Genomic DNA, 18,779 nt, shown 5'->3' with positions numbered 1-18,779 from the left:
AAAGTGGGCTATAAGGAGAAGGCTGGCTAGTGATATAAAGAATACTAAAAGTTTCAATGCATATGGTAAAATTGTAATAAGATGAATTGCAGGCTTCCTGCAATTTGAGATAACTGAGTAGACCTCTGTGCCACCCAGTTTTGCCAACAGAGGTCCGTAATGTCCAAGAAACTGAAATGAATACCATCCCTGCTGAATTTCTCCAGCAATTTCTGTTTTGTCACTGATTGGACAGTTTGGTTGCACTCCTGCTTTTTAATGATGCCCTTGATAATGTGATAGATTAACTGCATTGGTTTCTTCTTAAATTCCTAACCATCTCTTGATCCAGTGGCTGGAACTTAGCCATGGCATTGGGAGGCAAGAATGTGACCTTGATGCTGAATGCAAGCTTGACCAGAGATGTCAGGCTGCATGGGCGATTGTCTGTAAGGAGGAGATCTTTTTCTTCCCATTTGTACATTTTCTCCATTTTTCTGACCTATGTGTCAAAAAGGATAGACAGCATATCTTAAAAAATGTTTTCTATGCTTTTGAGAATGATTGATTGATTACAGAGTATCTTGAAATCATGTGGGATAGCAATGATTTCAAGATCCTCAGCTGCATTATTGGAATCTAGGATTTAGAAGCCAGATTGCTAATTTGTTTTGCATTTGATATTGGTCATAAACCAACTAGCAAATGCAAATTCTAGTTGCCAAATTTTAATGAAGACGCACTTTAGCATTTTGCCCTTCAGCATTTGTGCACAATTTTAAATCAAGTTTGGCAAGGTATAGAGAAGAACTAATAGAAAGAAAGGTTTGAAGAAAAGAGATGTTTAAGACTTCAATAGGGGCGCAGTGTGTAGGGTCAGCCGGGGGGGGGGGGGGGGGGAAGGTTAGCTCCCTCTCAAGCCATGTACTCCAAAGGTAATACAACAAAAAAAGTGCAGAGAAATTTTAGGCACATTTATGTGAAGCATTGCATGATGGCTCAGTGGTTAGGGCTTCTGTCTCGCAGCAGCAGGGACCTGAGTTCCATTCCACCCTTGGGTGACTGTCTGTGTGGAGTTTGCATGTTCTTCCTGTGTCTGCGTCGATTTCCTCCGGGTGATCTGTTTTCCTCTCACAGTCCAAAGATGTGCAGGTTAGGTGAATTGGCCATGCTGAATTGTCTATACCATCCAGGGATGTGCAGGCTACGTGAATTAGCCATGGGAAATGCAGGGTTACAGAGGTAGGGAGGATAGGTTTGATGTGTTTTGGAGGGTCAGTGTGTATTCGATGGGCTAAATGACTGATATACCAATGAGTCTCTCTACCACATTTTGGTTTAGCAATGTGCATTATGTTAGCTGTAAGTGGGTAATTACATTTTTTGGTAAATTCTCTTCCTTGTCTCTTCCTGGAGGCTACCTGCTCTGATTATTTGTTTTCAGCATTTTCTGTTATTCTTTTAGTTTCACTGGCATTTTATGGAGATCACCTTCTAAATTTGAGTGGACAGATGGTCATCACTGTCCTGTTTTACATTATCTTATGTAGCTTGTCAGTATATAGTGATGTATCCAAATGTGAAACATAGAGGCAAAGGTGGGAGAGAGTATGTATTCTGTGTAAAGATATTCTTATAATTTGGTCAGAATTATGATTTCTGTTTTGGAATGAGCGTAGGCCATTTTGTACTCTAGTCTGGAACATTATTTCATAAGATTGTGAATTATTTGCATCTTAATTTCATTTAACCTTTCAGTTCTGTAACTCTTTGATACCCCTATATGTCAAATAAAAGCTGTCAATCTCAGTTTGAAAAATTATGGCCACCATCAAGATAAAATCAGCAGAGCGATTCTCACGACACCTGTTTCATGTTTGTTTAAAGTTGGCCCGCCCAAGTCCTCTTTCTGCAGCTGGGATGGAGATCAGCAGTTTTCCTTGTTGCATTGTACAAGGCAAGAGAAGGGAGAGGGAGACCAGCAACTTGCGTAGAAGCTTGGGACCAGTAAGGGCACGTCAGTGGTTGGAGTGTAAATGTAGAATGGGTTAGAAGCATGGAGAAGTGGAAGAGAGAAAATGATGGGCTTAAAGGATGCTTCATTACTGACCCATGTCGGTCAGGGTGAAAGAGTGTTCGCTAACAGTGTCCTTACAGCACATTTGAATTCATCTACAACATTACAATTATGTCTGCTGTGAGTGATCTCTGACAATGTTCTTTATAATGCATAGAAGGGAGGGCCACCTGATCCTACAGGTTCAGCCATGTCCCACAGAGTGCTGAGTACAACATAAGAAACCTAAAATAATATTTCAAAAATAAAAAGTGAATTCAAAAGCACATTGTTGTTTCTTCCACATAAAGAAATTCTCTAATGCCCTGAACCATCAATTTGTGTCAGCCTACATTGTACCTTTTATGTACATGTAAATAACAAGGGCTGCGAAAACTCAGCATGTCTGACAGCATTATGTGAAAACAGAAACAGAACTCAAGTTTCAGGTTGAAAGTGACTTTTTATCAAAGTAGTTTTTCCAGTTTTTTTTTTTGCATTTCAGAATTCCAGCACACATCACCTTGAGCTTTTATTCTAAGTTCGCTGACAAACTAATCTCAATAGATCGTGTTGATATGCACAACTGGAGTGAAACCATTGCAATGTGAAATATTCTCAAATGAAATTTCAGTCTGAAAATCACCCTTGCCACTTTTGAGCTCCCAACAAATCTTGGGTGAATGGCAATGGAATTGGGCAGCAAAGTTGTGGCCATCATCCAGAGCCTCCCAGTTTGTACAGGAGGCCCTTTTGTAGCTCGCCTGAACTTGCTGCATTGTTCAGCTGATGACAGGTTTCACCAGCGAGCTTTCCCTGCCATGTGATCACACATCTTTTGTGTTGTAATAGTGTGTGGGAACCAGCAAAATACAAGAGAGCAGAAATGGCGCTCAATTCCTGTTCTACCATTGGCACATCACAGTTAAAGTTCTTTGTGTGGAGAAATGTCTCCTGTTGTCACCATTGGTCCAACTTGAATTTAAGCTTTTGCCACCTGGAGGAAATAGGGTGAATGAGAGAGTTTATAAATTCATTAAACGTTTTAAAACCACTGAATTAGATCATCCTTTAATCGCCTATATTTTGGAGAACACAGTTGTATTTTATGCAACCTCTCCTCCATAACGAAGCTTTCAGCCACATTTAGAGGCAAATTATAACAGAACAGAATCTGTCTTTGTTGTTTTATCAATAAGAATAATCTGAGATATTTTTTGAATATGTGAATGTGACGAGAATTTGTATTTCTTTGACTAACTATCAGTTTCTGGTAGCCTTTATACTATGAACCTATTCAAATGGAATTGGTGAAGTCCATCAAAGCTCACCAGACAAGTCTAAATTTTTATCTCAATGGCAATTTGATTAAATTTTAGTTCGTTAAATAATGTACATGAATCTCAGTGTGTATTAAATGTATACATGATCTGAGTTAACATTCACAAAGCATGGAAAAGTTGGCCTGATGTGTAAAATGTTTGAATTACAATCTGAAGGTTCATATCTAAGAATAAGTCTTGTACATATTTTGTAGTTTGTGGCTGTAGCAAAGTTTTCTGTATCTGTTTAAATTAGTATTCAAATGACTACAGTTGAATTTCCACTTAGGATCTGATTAATTGTGAGAGATGTTCTACAATAAGTATTAAACATTACTGCAGAATCACATTTTCAAATAAAACTCTGGTATGTATTTTGCTAGCATTAAGACAAAAACCTTTTTCTGCTTTTTTTTTAACATTGTACTTCTGCATAAAGGGCAAAGCAATAGCGTGTGTCACTAAACAGAAGTTGACTGTTAATCCTGCTCCCTTACTTTATTGCTCCCTCTTCATATTTGATGTATCTACTTTCTGATGGATGCCTTCAAACACCTTTGTCAGCAGTTTTGTGAGAAATAAGGAAAGAGATTTATGTTAAGATTTGCTCATATTTCTGATTTGCTTTCTTATTTGTAGAACTATTAGACTGTTTGAGGCCTAAAATTGAATTGAATTGAATTTGTCATGTGTACCGAGGCACAATGAAAAGCTTTGTCTTGCGAACAATACAGGCAGATCACAGAGTTAAGTAGCATAGGTAAGTAAATAATAGGTAAACAGTGGCAAAAACAAAAAAAGCAGGTACAGGCAAATGTTAAGAGTTTGTGAGTCCATTCAGTTTTCTAACAACAGTAGGGTAGAAACTGTTTTGAAACTGGCTGGTGCATGTGTTCAGGCTTCTGTACCTTCTCCTCGATGGTAGAGGTTGGAGAAAAACATTGACAGGGTGGGTGGGTCTTTGAGAATGCTGGTGGCCTTTCCTCGACAGCGGGCCTGGTATGTGGATTCTATAGATGGGAGGTTGGCCTTTGTGATTGTCTGGGCCAAGTTCACCACTCTCTGTAACCATCACCGATCTTGAATGGTACAGTTGCCATACCAGGTTGTGATACATCCAGACAGAATGCTCTCGATGGAGCAAGAGTATTCGCCGTCATGCCAAATTTCCTCAGCTGCCTGAGAAAGAAGAGACGTTGTTGGGCCTTTGTAACCAGTGCATCCACATGAAGAGTTCAGAAAGCTTATTGTGGATGACCACTCCCAGGAGCTTGACATTCTCCACTTGTTCCACCTCCGTGCTGTTAATGTGTAGGGGGGCATGAGTAACATCCTGCCGAAAGTCAATAATGGGTTCCTTGGTTCTACAGTGTGGGAACAGGCCATTTGGCCCAAAAAGTCCACACCAACCCTTCGAAGAGTATCCCAACCAGGCACATTGCCCTATCCTATTTCTCTACACTTCCCCTGACTGATGCATCTAGCCTACACATCCCTGAACACTATGGGGCAAATTAGCATGGCCGATCCACCTAACCTGCACATCTTTGGACTGTGGGAGGAAACCAGAACACCCAGAGGAAACCCTTGCAGAAATGGGGAGAACATGCAAACTCCACACACTCGCTAGAGGCTGAACCCTGGTGCTGAGAGGTGGCAGTGCTAACTACTGAGCCACTGGCTCCATTATTTTAAGTTCATTTTGTGTATTGATGTGATATTCTTATCAACAATCTATTTCAAATCAAAAATATACTGTGGTTAAATCCGTCCCAATTCTAGCCTGGATTTGCTGTGTCTGGTAGTGGTTGATCAAGGTTAGTAGTAGTCTTGCCTTGTGGAGCAGACACATGCTATAATGAAGTTATTTTTTTGTAAAGAAAATGCAGTGAGTCTGTTGTCACCCTTCACTTGGCTCAGTGGATGTTATTACTGAATATAACAACTTTGCTTCAAGACAAGGACTGTTTGCTTTTAGTTGTGACAAAAACACCTTGTTAATGTTATAAATGAAGTCTGCTTTAAAAGTGCTAGCTGGCTGGGTATGTACCTGTTTACAATGTCAGGACAGCGTGTTTCAGTTGTTCCATTTAAATCGATTGAGGCTTTTATTCTCTGTTTGTATAATGGCAATAAAAATGAAAAATGCTGGCAATGCACAGCAGGACAATCAACCCAGCTGGCTGTAGATAAGGGCACATAGTGTGCATTGGTAATGCTTGTAGTCTTCTTGATCACTGGTCCACATAGGGACTGGAATGTTCAATGGATACGGGAAATAATTTTTAAAGTTAATCTGTTTTGTAGTTTAATATCTTATTAGTTGTGCCTTTCCAAAGTGGAACGATTTCCTTTGGTTTTGACCTCTGGGTCAAGCCAGCATCATCTTACTGGTTAATTAGAAAACGTTTCTGAGAACAAGGTTTAATTTGATACTTTTTTTTGCAACTCTTCATTAAAATCTTTTGATCTGTAGTGAGTAGGGATTGATCAATTTTGACTGCATGACTATAAGATTTGAATCTCTTTTTGGTTAACCTTACCTACTTCAGCATGAAATTCAGCATAGCACTTTGACTGTCATCTTCAGGAGATGAACTTTATATAGTCAGTTTGCTTCTTTAACAACCCAACCATATCTTTTGCTGTCAGTTCATTTGAAGGCTTAAAATTGGGCAGTTTTGGGGTAACAAATGATAAATTGAGAGGGGATAGTGAGAGGAAAGAAGAAATGATAGTCCTGACTAGATGGCTGAAGGTCCAGTATTGGGGACCTCGACTGTTTTTATATGTAATAAAATTCTAAACTGCAGTGTAGCAGCTAAGCATGGAGACATGTACTCTTCACATCTATAACTGTCGCAGACTAAATTCAGTGCTGGTGAAATTTAGTTAAAATGATCATATGGAACAAAACCAAGCAGTATTTGCTGAAATAACTAAAGGTGAATTTGAGCCATTCTTGAAATGTTAACCAGGGTCATGTTCATTAACAGTGGAGTGGCAATCTATAAAACACTTGGTATTAGCGTTACATCTTAGTGATGATACTTTAGTGCTTTGACAAGATCTTAGTCACTGAGTTATAAGGACTGTCAGTTGACAACAAAAGATTCGATTTTTTAATGTGATAGATGACCCTTTCTACATTGTGAATTAATTTGGTGGTAAATGGGTTTTGTATCAAAAGTAATGGGCATGAAATACAATAAATCAGCCACAGTTTTGAAAGGAAAGTTTAAAATTGGTTTGAACATATTTGCAGTAGTGATACATCTGTGTAAGTATCATCAGTTGGGTTAATCCAGCTTTGTAACAGTTATTAAGAACCAGTCACTTTATTTCTATTTGCAGGAGAGCTCACACCTTGACTGTGTTATTCATCCTCACTTGTGCACTGGTATATGTTACTCTGTTGGAAGAAACTCCACAGGATACAGCATATAATATTAAGAGGTAAGTGAAGGCTTCTTGCAAGCAGCCAGTGTAATATTCCTCTTCCATTTTTGAAATCCGATTTAAGTTACAAAGTTTACTTTCCATTTCTCATGCCTTTCAAATCACTTGTTGATGTTGAACAGTGCCATGCTAATCCGCTTCAGCAAATCTAATGACAGAAGTTACACATGGCAAAGTTCACAAGCTGAGTTGCTGATGGTACATTCAGTCCATAGATTATTGTATCTGGTAGAGACCTTGTGCAGAATTTTATACTTTGCTTGTCGCAGAATAGGAAGATGGGAAAATTGATTTGAATGATTTAAAATGAAACATGGTCATTGTTTCTTGCAGGCTTTTTGGGGTCCAGTTTAGATAATGAAAAGCCTGTCACCTTTGCTTTTGAGTTAGGCTGTACTAGTCAATGGGAGGTTGAAGGCTTAGGGTGGCACAGCATAGAGGCTCATTTGATGTTGTTTCAACACCAAGGCCTAGACCAGTATCCGAGATCTTCAAAAGTCATTGCAATTCAGTGAGGGACAGTGCTTGGGAAATGAGAAAAATTGCAGGTCGCTCACATGTTTAGGATTGATAAGCAGTGCTACCTGTATTCTACTGCATCAAGTTTCACTTGCCCTACAGCCTTGTATTTGGTTCTCACCCTCTTGCTTAATACAGCAATAGATTTTCTCTTAACTGTGTAATTCCTCAAGCTTCATAATCACTTTCAATATTCACTCCCTCCACCTGTATGATATAGTAACAGCAGTGTGTGCCATCTGTAACACGTACAGCAGCAATCTCCAAATGTGTGACCTCTACCACCAAGAAGAACAAGCATAGCAGATGCATGAGAACCCTATCATCTGCAACTTTTGATTCAAATCACAAACTATCCTGATTGGAATTATGTCATGAGGTCGCAATCCTGGAACTTGCTCCCTTACCCCCATGCTTTGCTGTGTTTCTTGATCTTCCTCCATTAATAGCTGTATCCTTAGTTGCCTAAGGATACACTAATTATCAATAATTCCTACTAATTCTCCTCTCTTCTTATCCCTTTTAATGATCCTTTTCAAAAGCCACCTCTTTAATCAAAATTCTGATGAAAGGTCACCAGACGTGAAATGTTAACTCTGCTTTCTTCCCGCAGATGCTGCTAGACCTGCTGAGTTTTGCCTGCAATTTCTATTTTGCTTCAGATCCTTCAGCATCTGCAACTCTTTGTTATATTCTTTAATCAAATGTATTGGTCACATCTCCTCGCCTCTACTCCTTTGGTTTGAAATCTGTTTTTCTTTTATCTCCATGTAGCTGCATGTGTCATTTTTCTATGTTAAAGGTGTCATACAAATGTAAGTTTTTGAGAGTGAGGGAGGATGGAGTTTAAAACATTTATGCAAGGTAAGTTCTTCACACACAGGGTGGTGAGTGCCTGGAGCACACTGCCAGAGGTGTCGGTGGAAGCAGATACTCTAGCAGCATTGAAGAAACACCTGGATGAATACATGGATAGGAAGGGAATACAGAACTACGGATCCTGTAAGTGAAGACAGTTTTAGTATGGAAGGGCAAAATGTGCAGGTTTAGAGGGCCAAAGGGCCTGTTCCCATGCTGTTTTGTTCTTTGTATTGCAACGGAGTGTACACGAGTTACTTGCTGAGTGTTGCTATAGTTCAGATGGGTCCAGTTGTTGGCTAGCCAAGAAGTGCGTGAGAGTTTCTCGGCTAGCCAACAACTGGATCCCTGATCCAGTACGCTCAAATCATAGTCCACTGTAAAAATTTAGAATTTAGATTCGGAAACCATCAGATGTTAATGCCCTCTGCAAGGGATCAGGGGTTGCAGCATCCAGCCAAGAGAGCGAGCCAAACCAAAGTTTAAAAGCTTACCGTGTCACACCTGTTGGTCTCTAATCTCTGGCTTGCAGCTCGATTACTTTGTGTCAGACCCTCAAAGAATTCACTGCAATATGTCTGGTTTTTGCTCGCAGTGCCAAATGTAGAATTTGATTAAAAATTAGCTTCAACAGCTGGGACTTGAGAGCTGAAAATCAAAATTCAACACCACTTGAACTGATAATAATCAGCCTTTATTTACAATTACTGCATGCCGTTGGCTAAAACTTGAGAGAGAAAGAGATACTAATTGTTCCCAATTTCTCTCCTCAATTTTTCACGCTTACAGAGAGAAAGGCAGAATTTTTTACACTTAAGACATATCAGTAGCTGTCAGAAATTATCACAAGATGTTCGTCATTTGTTAGGCCAGTACATTGAATTTTGATCTGTTGTTATCCTATTGATTTTCTAAAACATTGTGTTACATATGTCATTCCATAACCTTGTTTTTGTATATGAATGTCTTTGTTTGGGCTGTAATTAGTTTTTCAAAACCTGTGAGGAGCCGTTTTAATCAAATTCTGAAGAAGGTTGCCAAGGTTAGAAAATTTATGTAAATTCAGCCTGTCACATCTGCTGAGATTAGCAATGCCACCGACTTTCGCAGAGTCTTTAACTTGTATTGTGTTATAACCCAGACTTGGCCAACTTTCCCATCAGGCAATTTAGCTGTTTCACACAATTCCACAAGATATGGGGAAATTTCTTTACTGACAGAGTAGTGAGCCTGTGGAATTCTCTACCACAAAAAATGGTTGCATCCAAAACATTGAATATTTTCAAGGAGGAGTTTGATGTAGTTCTCCTGAGCTAAAGGAATCAGCGGATATGGGGAGAAAGCGTTAGATGATCAGCCATGATTTTATTGAATGGCGGAGCAGACTCGAAAGGCTGATCGGCTGACTCCTGGTTTTGTTTTACTCTATTTCTATTTGTCTATTTAAATAACCTTTGTAAGCTACATAGTAATTTTGTCCATCATGATTTGCGAACCGTAGTTCAGTATTTCTTGTAACACTGTAACACTGTCTTCAGAGTTGCTATTAAGTGCCAGTCTCAAAGGAGCTATGTTTCCATGTAAATTTTCATATAAATGTTGATAGCATTTATGGGTGTTTGATTTCTTTACTGTATCTGCCCTCAACAACCACAGGCTATTGGAGAGAGAATTCAAATCTTTCTCTGGCTTACGTGTAAAAAGTCCTTCCCTGGTTTCACTCTTGAATTGTTTAACTTTCTCTTTAATATTGAAGCCTCTTGTGGATTCTCTACTATTGCATGTGGCTGACAGTAGTCTATAATTGCTGTTTGTTAAAGGCTTGTAAATTTGTGGCATGTTTCCAAATCAGTGTTTAATTTCTATCTGACAAACGTCTGGAAGTTAAACTGATGAGCTTGACAAACAAATTCTGTTTTATGCTGACCAGGTCTGCTGACCAATTAACACAGTTGGCAGCTGAATTATTGATCTTTGTTCTTGTAGTCCAGTGGCAATTTGAACTGGAAGAATTTTCAGCAATGTTTAGTAAATGATGTTAGGAACTTAAAGAGTTCATTTTGGAGAAGAGTTGAAGTTTGGTAATTCTATGCCTTGTTCAAGAAATGGTGCAGTTTTCCTTTTCAGTAAATAACCCTGACTCCTTGACCTTTTGACAACCTGCATTCCTTCTGCTCATGGTCATATGTAAGATGCATTTGGCGACAGAAGTCTGTCACTGTATCTTGAGCTGATCAGATGATTAATTATGTTTTCCCATAATGTTAAATATTTGCAGTAAATACATATTTTGAAGTTTAGTGTAAGGAGCATGTCGTAGGCAAGCATTTTGCTTCAAGATATTGCTGATCTAATTCAAAACCAAACTCTAATCTATTTGTCATGTGCATCTCTGAATGAGAGTATTGGTTACAGACCACTTCCAACTATTGTTTAAAATAAATTTTGAGGTATTGAGGCAGGTTTTATGTCAGATTTGTCTCTCTTGATTTACTGCCATACATGTAATAATGAGTAATTGGTTATACGCTTCATGTTGATAGTATATGATGATATTTATATTGAAGGATGAGTGGTTACCAATATTGCAAAATTGAGGTGATCCTGCTCAGTTGATTTGTGAATGATAAAATTTAATATACAGTAAACAGTGCTGTCTTGATGTTTTCTGGGTTTCACATTTTTAATTTTTGCTTGGTCTGCACATCCCACACATGCCTCACTGCTTCCACCACCATCACCACCCGTCCAACTACTTTTGCTAAATACATTAGTGCAGTAATAGTGTTTAATTTTTTTTTGTGCTTCATTGAATGCATTTAACTTGTAGTACCAGTAACAAGCTTACACCGCTCCTGAACTTGTTTTCAGATTTTTACTGAGCCATTAAATGAAACCTAATTAGGCTACATCTTAAGTGTGGAAGGTTTAACTAGGTCATAACATTCTCTTCCTGAGGGAACATAGAAGTAGTTTTCTTTTGTGGATGTAAGTCAGACAGAAAGTTGATCACAGTGAAACAGAATGGTACATATATACTTTTTAGTTAAATAAGAGTTAGTAGGATAACAAATAAGAATTATTTCCAGTCTTGACACAATTATCTTGACACAAATATTTGTTTCCTTTGAATCCTGTTTCTGCATCTGGAAAGTAACTTTGTGGCAACCCAGTTAGTCATGCTAGGATTTTCATCTGAATAAGTTTATGTTCCTTGTAATCTTAAATGCTGTTCTGTTTGAAGAATGTGAAAACAAAGTCTGATATTACTTGAACAGTTTTGGCTTTACTAGAAGGCATGCATCAATTGTGCCATCCACATCTGTCGTCATATATATTTTTGGCTAGTTCAAACAAAAAAGCTGTCATATTGAAAGCTCTGCCATTTCATTGTTTGTAGCATAAACATTTTAGCCTTATTAACGTGAGATCCTTTTCTTTTACCTTTCCTGCCTTTGCATGCTGTGTACTCATTTTGATCGGAGATTCAAACAGTGGTTTGCATTTATTTATATGCAACTATTCAGCTGCGTAATCTTGAATTATATTTTTACTTCTTTTTGATGTGTTTGTAAACGTTCTACCTGAGCAAGCCCACATAAAATCATTTGCAGTGTGCATTTACTTGACCAGTACATAGATTTGCATTTATCCATAAACTAGTAAATCCAGTGCTCTGGTGTTATAAATAATTGCTGATTTGGTCTGTACAATCATTGTCGAGATACTCTTAACACACAATATTTTAACGTGTTAGCAGTGGAGTCTCTAAACTATATGAGGAATGATTTATGGTTCATAGCAATGTGGTTGAATTTTCATGGTGAAACACTTATTTTTTTTGTGACTCTGTTTCAGTAGAAGAAAGAACATTTATAAAGCACAGGCTTTGATGAAAGTGGAAAGCCCTTGAATTAGCTAATGTGTTTAATTTTCCTTCTGTTGCTGTAAAAAAAACAAATTCACTTTGGCACACAATTGCTTGTTGAATGATGATCCCCCTCAATCTGGAGGGAAATTAATTTATTCCTTCATTTTTCACATCATGAGTGTACAGCAACTAGATCTATTAAAACTTCCGAATTGACGAGAGCTGTGTCCCCACCTCTTATCTCTCAGACATTTTAAGCATAAAAAGGATTGCGAATAACATGGACACTTTAAAAGGCAAGTTGTTTATCAGCAACATGGTGACACTAGAAGGTTATCTTCACCGAGCACTGTAAGGACACTAAAGCAGGATTATTCAGCAAATGCAGTTTTAATCATATTATTGCAGTGAATTGAACTAAGGCCGTAAGAATGGGCACCCTTTCCTCCTAGGAGCTGGGCAGTTTTCACTGGTATCCATATCTTTCAGTCTCTTCCACCTGTCTCACTTTTAAATCACTTTTTAAAACTTACCTGTTTGCCCAAGGCTTTAGTTGCCTGTTTTAATATATCCTTATTTGGCTCTGCATCAGTTTTTAACTACTGTGAAACAGCCTGAGACATAGTCCAACGCTAAGGGAGGAAGGCACATAAAGGCAAGTTTCTGTAGTTAATGACAGTTCTAAATGTAAAATATGTACTTCATCCAGCTGATTAAGTTGAAGGTATTTACTGAAGTCACTGAGTCAGTTCGTTAGTTCCACCAAAGTTAAATTATCTTTACTCAAAATCCTCTGTTGTTGCAAGCGAGCAAATCTTATGCACCTACCTGTCTTCTCATACGTCATCCACAAGTATTAGATTCTGATCTGTATAATCCTTTTAAGGTTTTCTTTTGTGCTGTAGTATACTGCATTATTTAATGAGCCAAAACTAGTGTTGAAGTATTACCCTGTTACCACATATTTGGATGTACACAGTAGTACCAAACATTTGAGGTTGAAGATTATTGCTCCATATGTGAACAAAACCAGTTTAGGCCATTTGTACATATTGGTTCAAAGCTTTCTTTATGTCCATGTGTAAATAGTGAACATAATTGAATGTTAGTGGATAATACTCTGAATTTTATTTGAGGTTTTATGTACAGCTTTGAAAATGCCTTTAAGTTAACATTCATGTAATGTTATTTACTATCCCCTTAACTTTACAGTAATGAAAAAAAATGTATTGCTTGATATCCGGATGTGTTCCACTACTGTGGCAATTGACATCTGAGTCTGTAGGGTTCACCTTGATGAGAAAGAGCAATAATTGCAGAGGCTTCACTCTCAACTTAAATAAAAACAAAACCTTAGAGACTTTCTGCCAATTTTCCTTTCCTTTTTTTAATTTTTCCTGTTAGCAAAAGAAACAAATGATAAGAGTGCATGCGACTGGGGGAAGGAAGTAGTAAGAATCATTGAATATTGGGTGTGTGCGAATGAATTGACTCTTCCTGATTTGTAGAGCTGCCCTGATTAACAAGGAGATTCCAAGAATATTTGAGGTGGGGCATGGGGTAGAGGTGGCTCAAATTTATTTGTGGAAAATTCTGGAACCTCTTCAACCCTGGGAAACCACACTACAGACTAGAAACACAAATTTTTCAATCTGATTACAGTCGTCCACTGGCCTGTTTATCTTACTCCAGTTGCTGACTGGAACCATTTTTGGTATATAAGGGGACATTCAACATAGTAGTTATTGCCAAACTGGCTTAGGTATCATAGTTTGTAACAGGAAAGTTAATATTCATTTTATAAAGCTAAAATTTGAATTTGACAAATACTTTTATGAAAAGGATGCAACTTTGAAGATGCTTTTAATTCAGAAATCTTGAATGATTCTACATTTTACTTTTTGATTTACAGAGGGATTGTTGCCAGCATTCTTGTATTCCTTTGTTTTGGAGTCACTCAAGCAAAAGATGGGCCATTTTCCAGACCTCATCCAGGTACAGTACTGCAATTTCATAATGGCTCTGTCCGTCTTTCTTTGACTATATGTCGTCTATTTTTAAAACTAAGTCCTGCAAGTATAATGAACGTTCAAAGTATTTTACTTGCATAATACACTGTCTCACAATCCAAAATAAAATCAGTTGGAAGGGCCTCTGTAGAAAGACTATAAATGTACTGTGTCAATCATCTAGTTTAGTATATTACACTGTCATTCCATATCAAGTTGATTTGATACCAAGCAAGGCAACACTGAAAACAGTATTTTCACTACCTCAGACAAAATTGCAATGGTGCAGCCACAATCTAAAGTTCCATTGTGAGGATTAAGTGCAGACATTTGCAGGATATCTTGATGCCAAATCTCTTGTCCTACTCGTTCTCTAAGATGTACAAGTAGTTACCTGTTCCTACTCTGCAGTCTTTACAGGTCTTGGTTAGGAAGAAACTGAACCTCTTAATTATCCTTTACAAAGTTTTTCTCTGTCTCCACACCCAGGCTTAACCAATCAAGTTCAGTGAGTATTGATAGGTAAATCAGGCAAAGTAAAGGGCTAAGGTTGGAGGATTTAATGACTGTCACTAACTTGTTACACAAAAGCAAAATACTGCGGATGTTGGAGATCTGAAATAAAAACAGTGTAGGAGAAACTCAGCAGGAGTGACAACATCTGTGGAAAGTGAAACAAACTTGTATTTCAAGTGCAACATAACTGTTCTTTGAGTTGAAGATGGCATCAGAGAGCATAACAGAACCTATTCAAGGTAGGCAATTTTGGAAGAGGAATGTCTTTGAATTAAACACTGGCATATGGAAGCTTTACAGAGGGTGCAGAGGACCTTTACCAAGATGCTGCCTGGACTGGAGGGCATGTCTCATGAAGAAATGTTGAAGGAGCTAAGGCTTTTCTCATTAGAGCGAAGGAGGACGAGAGGTGACTCAATACAGGTGTACAAGATGGTGAGAAATATAGATAGAATAGGTAGCCAGAGACCTTCCCTAGGGTGGAAGGAGGAAGGTTTAGGGAAATGTCAGACGTAGGCTCTTTACACAGAGGGTGGTGGGTGCATGGAATGCACTGCCAGCAGTGGTGATAGAATCAGATCTATTAAGAATATTTAAGTGACTCTTGGATAGGCCATGGATGATAGTAAAATGAAGGATATATAGGTTAGTTTGATTTTAGATAAAAGGTCGGCACAACATTGAAGGCTGAAGGGCCTGTACTGTGCTGTATTCTCTCTTTTATGTTCTATGATTCCAGCTGATATTGGTGGCTTGGTAGACAATATGTTTAATTTTACAGTTGGTTACCATGGCAGTTGGTCACTGAGCATCTATACCTAAAGCAGCAAATGTTTTTTTTTTAAACAAAGGAAAGGAACAACATTTCTGGAAAGGCTCAGCAGGTCTGGCAGCATCTGTGAAGAGAAGTCAGTTAACATTTTGGCTGTAGTGACCCTTCCTCAGAACTGTTACAGTATCTGCAGTTCTTTCAGCTTTTATATAAATGACAAGTTAAAAAGATCTTAACATAAATAGCAAAGACAGTTTCATTGCGTTTCTGAACATTAACCATTTTCAGATAATCAATCCAAGAGGCACATCACTCCTATCTCAACTCTTTAATTTCTTGACATATCCCAATTCTTTTCCTTGGATTAACTGAGACATTTTAATGACTTCTGTTGGCCTAAATCTCTCTTCAGTTCAGATAACTTGAAAACGTCCATGTGCTGTCACACCCTGGGTTGTTCACAGACCACTGCTCCCCAACCCTACTGCTCCATCCCTCCTCTCGATCCACCGCTGCTTTTCTCCCTCTCATCCCACTTCTTTTCTCTTCTCCCATCCCACCACTCCTTGCCCTCTCAACCACTTCTCTTCCCATCCCTATCTTTCCTCCTTTTCTCCCCTCTTCTTTTCTATCATTCTCCTTTTCCTCACCCCCAGTTCCATCACTTTTTTTTTCTCCTTCCTGCAGTGTTGAACTTGACAGCACCACCCTTCTTCCCTAAGGGAGCAGAGTGCGGCCCTCAGTCAGCTGAACCATCCATGAGAGTTGCTGAACTCCATCTGGACAGTTTCACACCTCAGACTGGGCAATACACAGCTATTTCTTTCCCAGCAGTTACAAGCCATTATTCAACTCAATAGTACTGACAAGCACCACACCGAGAGAAAGAGAGAGGGGAGGAAATGAAGCAAGTCCAGCGACAGCTGACACCCCACTGATCACAAAGAGGGTTCGGAAAGCCACAAATAACTAAGGAGCACAGCTCCACTATACAATGGCCCGAGAGACCTGGTGTTGAGAGAAGCCAGCAAGATTCCATGGGAATCACTGCTCCCCTTGAAGTCTCTTCACTTTAAAATTGTAATTGTTAGTCATCTAAAGTAAGCTACAATGAAGATGTCATAGTGATGTTCAGATTAATTTTTGTGTGTCAAAAGTACTGGACAATGTTTGACATTGCCACATTTGTGTTTTTTAAAGCAATTTGAGATACATATCGAGCCAGTTTCCATCCTATAGGATGCATCAATTACAGACAACAGCCTTTGCAATTCAGATGCAGTTGAAGATACAGATTACATCTAAACTGTTATGTTGGGTTTTTACCTGCAAGGGTTTTGCCAAATGCATGTCCTCTTTTATTTATGACATGTATTGGTATGGCACCAATGTTCCCTCCAATTAATGCAGCAGTTTGGAATTTCTTGCACGGACTGCATACAAATTAGTTCCTTTAACTTAGCACATATATGCACTTAAACAAAAAGAGATTAGTATATTTGGGCAAATAAGTCGCATGCTACAAAAATTTAAAAGGCATGTTGATTGGCACATTGCATTAATGCTACTTTTTCTGTTGGGACTGGTGAGTGGCACGTTAGAAGGTACAAACATGGGTGATCATTTACAATTAATCATTTATTGATGGGAGGTAAATGCTACATTTGTACACCAGGACGAGGAATCTAGAATCTTTAAATAATTTGATAAAACACGCCTGTAATCATTTTTAAAAGTTGATGGGATGTTCTATGGACACTTTTCTTTTCAATATAAGTTGAGGTCTGAAGTACCAACATATTTTATCTATACATTGAAAAAAAACATACAAAACTAATAATAAATGGGAGCACCTCACTCCATCATTAACCATGTTCCTGTTTAGTCAATTTTTAAAAATAACTTGTAACATTTCTGAGAGTTCCTCCATACCCTGGTCAGACGATGACCATCTCTAAGACCTTTGCAAAAGGCTCTGGCTGATACATGAAATATATAACAAATACACTGGAAATCGAATATCCTGCATCAAACGTGCTGCAGATTAGGCAGCATCTGTTGAGAGAACAGAGAGGTTAATATTACTGGTGTGGACACACAAACCGGTTCATTAACCACTAAAAGATGCCTTGCTGACTCTTCCCTACTCCTGAACATCTATCTATTTGTTGACCTGTCCTGAGTGCATATTAACATTTTGTTAATTATGGATCTAATTATAGTTAATATAACATTCTACTTTTGTGCAGTATAATAATTCTTATTATATAATCCCTCCTCCAAAAGCAGAGTTGGCCAAATGACCAGGTCCTAGAATTGATTCTGTTGCCCAGAAAGCCCACGTTCAATGGTGAATGTCATCATTACTTTGGCAAATTTTCATATATAATTAAATTTCAAACATCCTACTCTCATTTATAGTTTCAATATAATAAAAATACTTCATGTCAAAGCACATTCCTACAATGTAATATCTTGCTGAAGTAGCCATGGTTTTTAAAAAAGTCAAGTAGGAGGCATAAATTAGTGGTGGGATTTGGACTGGATTGGAGTTTATCTGTTCTGTGGGAATTTCCTCTTGATTAAAACTATTTTAATAGATTTTACATTTTTAAAAATAATTTCTTAAACACCACAGGTACAGTGTCCCAAGTCCAGCATTCTCATGATTAGATCTTGTTGGATTTTGATTTTTCTGGCTCATAAGCTTCTAATTGACTGCAAACTCTGTAATGATCATGAGTGTCATAAAAATAACCAGGATGCGGATCACAGCAAAGGGACTGCTCATAGCCATTATAGGCAGACACATGAAAGATTTAAACATTGTGTAGATTTTTAAATATCTGTTATCTTACAGTGGAATGATTCATGTTGAAAAAAACCATATTTGTTTGTTTGGCCTGCAAGAACAGAAACAGAGAATCTGATTTCTGATCCTTTCCCGAAAGTGCGTTCAGAATGTTTCCACCAGCACAGCAGGTAGCTTTGTGTGGAGAAAATAGGGAGGTCCAGTGGCGAGGCAAATCTTAAAGCATTGTAATCATTTAAATGCATTGTAGACACTATGTTCATAATGTTGACTGGTTCAGTGTTCTGGAATGAAGTGAAGGATGATCTTTTCATTCCCGAGCTTACTCTGTTCTGCGAGAAAAATATCCAGTTTTTGAACACTTACAATTTTTTTGAGACCTGGATTTGAGTAAATGCATCTATACTGCAACTTATTTTTCAGAGAAGTTTATTTCTGGAGTACCATTTGTCTTTTGCAAAGACAACAGTCTGGCTTCTGAAACTTAGTGAGAGGGGAATTTTTAAAAGTTTATTTTCTGGAATATTGCACAGCTGCCACTGTGTATAAATATGCAGTATTAGAAAGCAGGTTAGTGTTGTACAGTTGGAGACTATAGGCAACTAG

The 18,779-nt window shown here is 38.1% G+C and overlaps 1 protein-coding gene across 1 annotated transcript in view; it reads left to right on the top strand.

The window, feature by feature from the left end:
* The window catches only part of ptdss2 (phosphatidylserine synthase 2), a 93,386-nt gene that overhangs the window by 7,881 nt on the left and 66,726 nt on the right, over window positions 1-18,779 (top strand). The window contains exons 2-3 of the mRNA XM_072591976.1: window positions 6,712-6,813; window positions 13,977-14,059. Of these exons, the coding sequence (XP_072448077.1) occupies window positions 6,712-6,813; window positions 13,977-14,059 (185 nt within the window). The remainder of the gene's footprint in view (window positions 1-6,711; window positions 6,814-13,976; window positions 14,060-18,779) is intronic.

The sequence above is a fragment of the Chiloscyllium punctatum genome, chromosome 22, assembly GCF_047496795.1.
Source record: "Chiloscyllium punctatum isolate Juve2018m chromosome 22, sChiPun1.3, whole genome shotgun sequence".
Lineage (NCBI taxonomy): Eukaryota > Metazoa > Chordata > Chondrichthyes > Orectolobiformes > Hemiscylliidae > Chiloscyllium > Chiloscyllium punctatum.
The sequence above is the reverse complement of the archived record's forward strand: the minus strand, read 5'-3'. Positions and strand labels throughout refer to the sequence as shown.